The sequence below is a fragment of the Anopheles bellator genome, unplaced genomic scaffold, assembly GCF_943735745.2.
Source record: "Anopheles bellator unplaced genomic scaffold, idAnoBellAS_SP24_06.2 scaffold01480_ctg1, whole genome shotgun sequence".
NCBI lineage: Eukaryota > Metazoa > Arthropoda > Insecta > Diptera > Culicidae > Anopheles > Anopheles bellator.
Window position 1 is genome coordinate 1 of NW_026685602.1, and position 1,892 is coordinate 1,892.

General features: G+C 39.5%; 1 protein-coding gene across 1 annotated transcript; it reads left to right on the top strand.

Moving 5' to 3' along the window:
* Positions 1 to 691: 691 nt before the first annotated feature.
* LOC131214592 (odorant receptor 9a-like) lies at positions 692 to 1,567 on the top strand. The gene is made up of 4 exons (XM_058208932.1): positions 692 to 696; positions 770 to 1,208; positions 1,277 to 1,429; positions 1,496 to 1,567. Exons 1-4 carry the CDS (start codon positions 692 to 694, stop codon positions 1,565 to 1,567), a joined length of 669 nt encoding a protein of 222 aa, XP_058064915.1.
* The last annotated feature ends 325 nt before the right edge of the window (positions 1,568 to 1,892 follow it).

A 1,892-nucleotide genomic window follows, 5' to 3' on the forward strand; every position in this document is an offset into this window, starting at 1 on the left:
TCCACCCGCGGCAGTGACATTTATGACGTCTCCGGAGATGTCACTTCATGCGATATTGCATTGCAGATCGCAGCGTGTAGACCGGCCTTAACACTATAATAAGAGTTATGAAAACTTAATAGTTGTATGTAGTTTAAATTTGGCGTTCTGTTCAGACATTTCCACAGTGATGTGTATCACGTGAGATATTGTGGGTCTGCAGCCAGTGATCGCTTCTGAAATGGAGCATACTGATAGTTTTTTGGCCCTTCCAATATTTTATCTTCGCTACTGTGGTATTTATCGAGAGACGTCCAAGTTGAAGAAACTTCGAACGATAAATTGTTCTGCTGTTTTGTTTGTGTTCATGATATTGCAGTCGATTTATGTTTTGCAAAATGTGGAAGATTTTCTTTCGATTTGCGACGTAATTCCAACGTTGGTGGTGGGACTAGTGGCTATTTCCAAACTCTGCATCTTTGTTTTAAAGCCAGCAGCCATATTCTCTCTGATCGACTCATTCAAAATGCTCCGAAAACGCTCGAACGGCCAAAAGCAAACGTTGTTCCAGAGGAGCAGTCATTTCCATGCCAATCTCCTCAAAGTGTATATAACAGGGGCATTGATAGTGGGATGGTTTTATATTTTGAGTGCTGTCGTTGCGGGAGTTCGGAAGTCCATAGTTGAGGGTAGCTTACGTTTCGTGGCACCTATGGCGTACGTATGGTATTCTCCAATCTCAAACCTTTAATTCTAATAATTGCTCGTCCCAACCACCGTTTCATTGCAGTTTTCCACATAACTATCAACATCCGGCTGTTTTTGTGGCAACTTTACTGTTCAACTGTGACTCAATTCACATGAGCATTTTTATAAATTGTAGTGTCGACACGTGCTTTTCGGAACTGGCTACTAACGTAGCCATCCATTTCAACATCATACAAGATCGTGCAAAATCGATTGATTTTTCAAAACATACTGAAAATGACCTACATAATGTAATAAATTACCATACGGAGTTGCTGGGCATATGTTCAAACGTTAACAGCATTTTTCAGCACACCGTATTTTATCTGCTAATGCTGGACTCGGTGCTGTTGTGCGTAATTGGTTATCAATTTGTACTTTTCATGAACACGCCTCGCGTTGTTATGCTGGCTTCTATGGCGTTTGTAATGCTATTACAGGCAGTAATTTACACCTACCATGGCTCCAAGATGCACGATGAGGTACGAGGCTTCAGTCTAGATGTGTCTAAAAATGCACTTACTAACTCACTAAAATTCGAATAATTAAGAGCTTAAGAGTTGCTGACGCTTTTTACCAAAGCAATTGGTACGAGGGAAGTTTAACAATGAAGAAAAAACTACTTTTCTGTATCATGCGAGCTCAGAAACCTGTCGTTACTAAGGGTGGTTTTATAAAAGCAACATTACCTACTTTGAAAAAGGTGAGAATATTACCGACTTTAAACTAATAATTATCTTGGCTTGATGATGATTGTATTTTTCAACAGATGTTAAACTCAACTGGTTCTTACATCACTATGCTACTATCGTTAGACACTAATGTTGCAGCGGAACAGTAGAACCCGGGGATTCAGCTTGATCGGCGTGACCGTTGTTCAACTTCGCTCGCTTACCTAACAACATATTTTAAAATTTGAAACTTTAAATTAGCCGAATTAAATAAAACACTGTAGACCTCCTGTAGCGCAGCCTAGGCTCGTCAAATGTAAAACGAAATGTGATTAATCGTCGGAAGTTAACCTGATGTGTCTTAAGTTTCTGTCCCTTCTGTCTTTTTCCGCCTGTTTAATTCTTTTGGCTTCCGTCCCGTGTTTTACATCGTGTTTTACAACACACTGTTTGCATAAATAGACAGAACACATAAACAAATCAAAGTAGAATTTT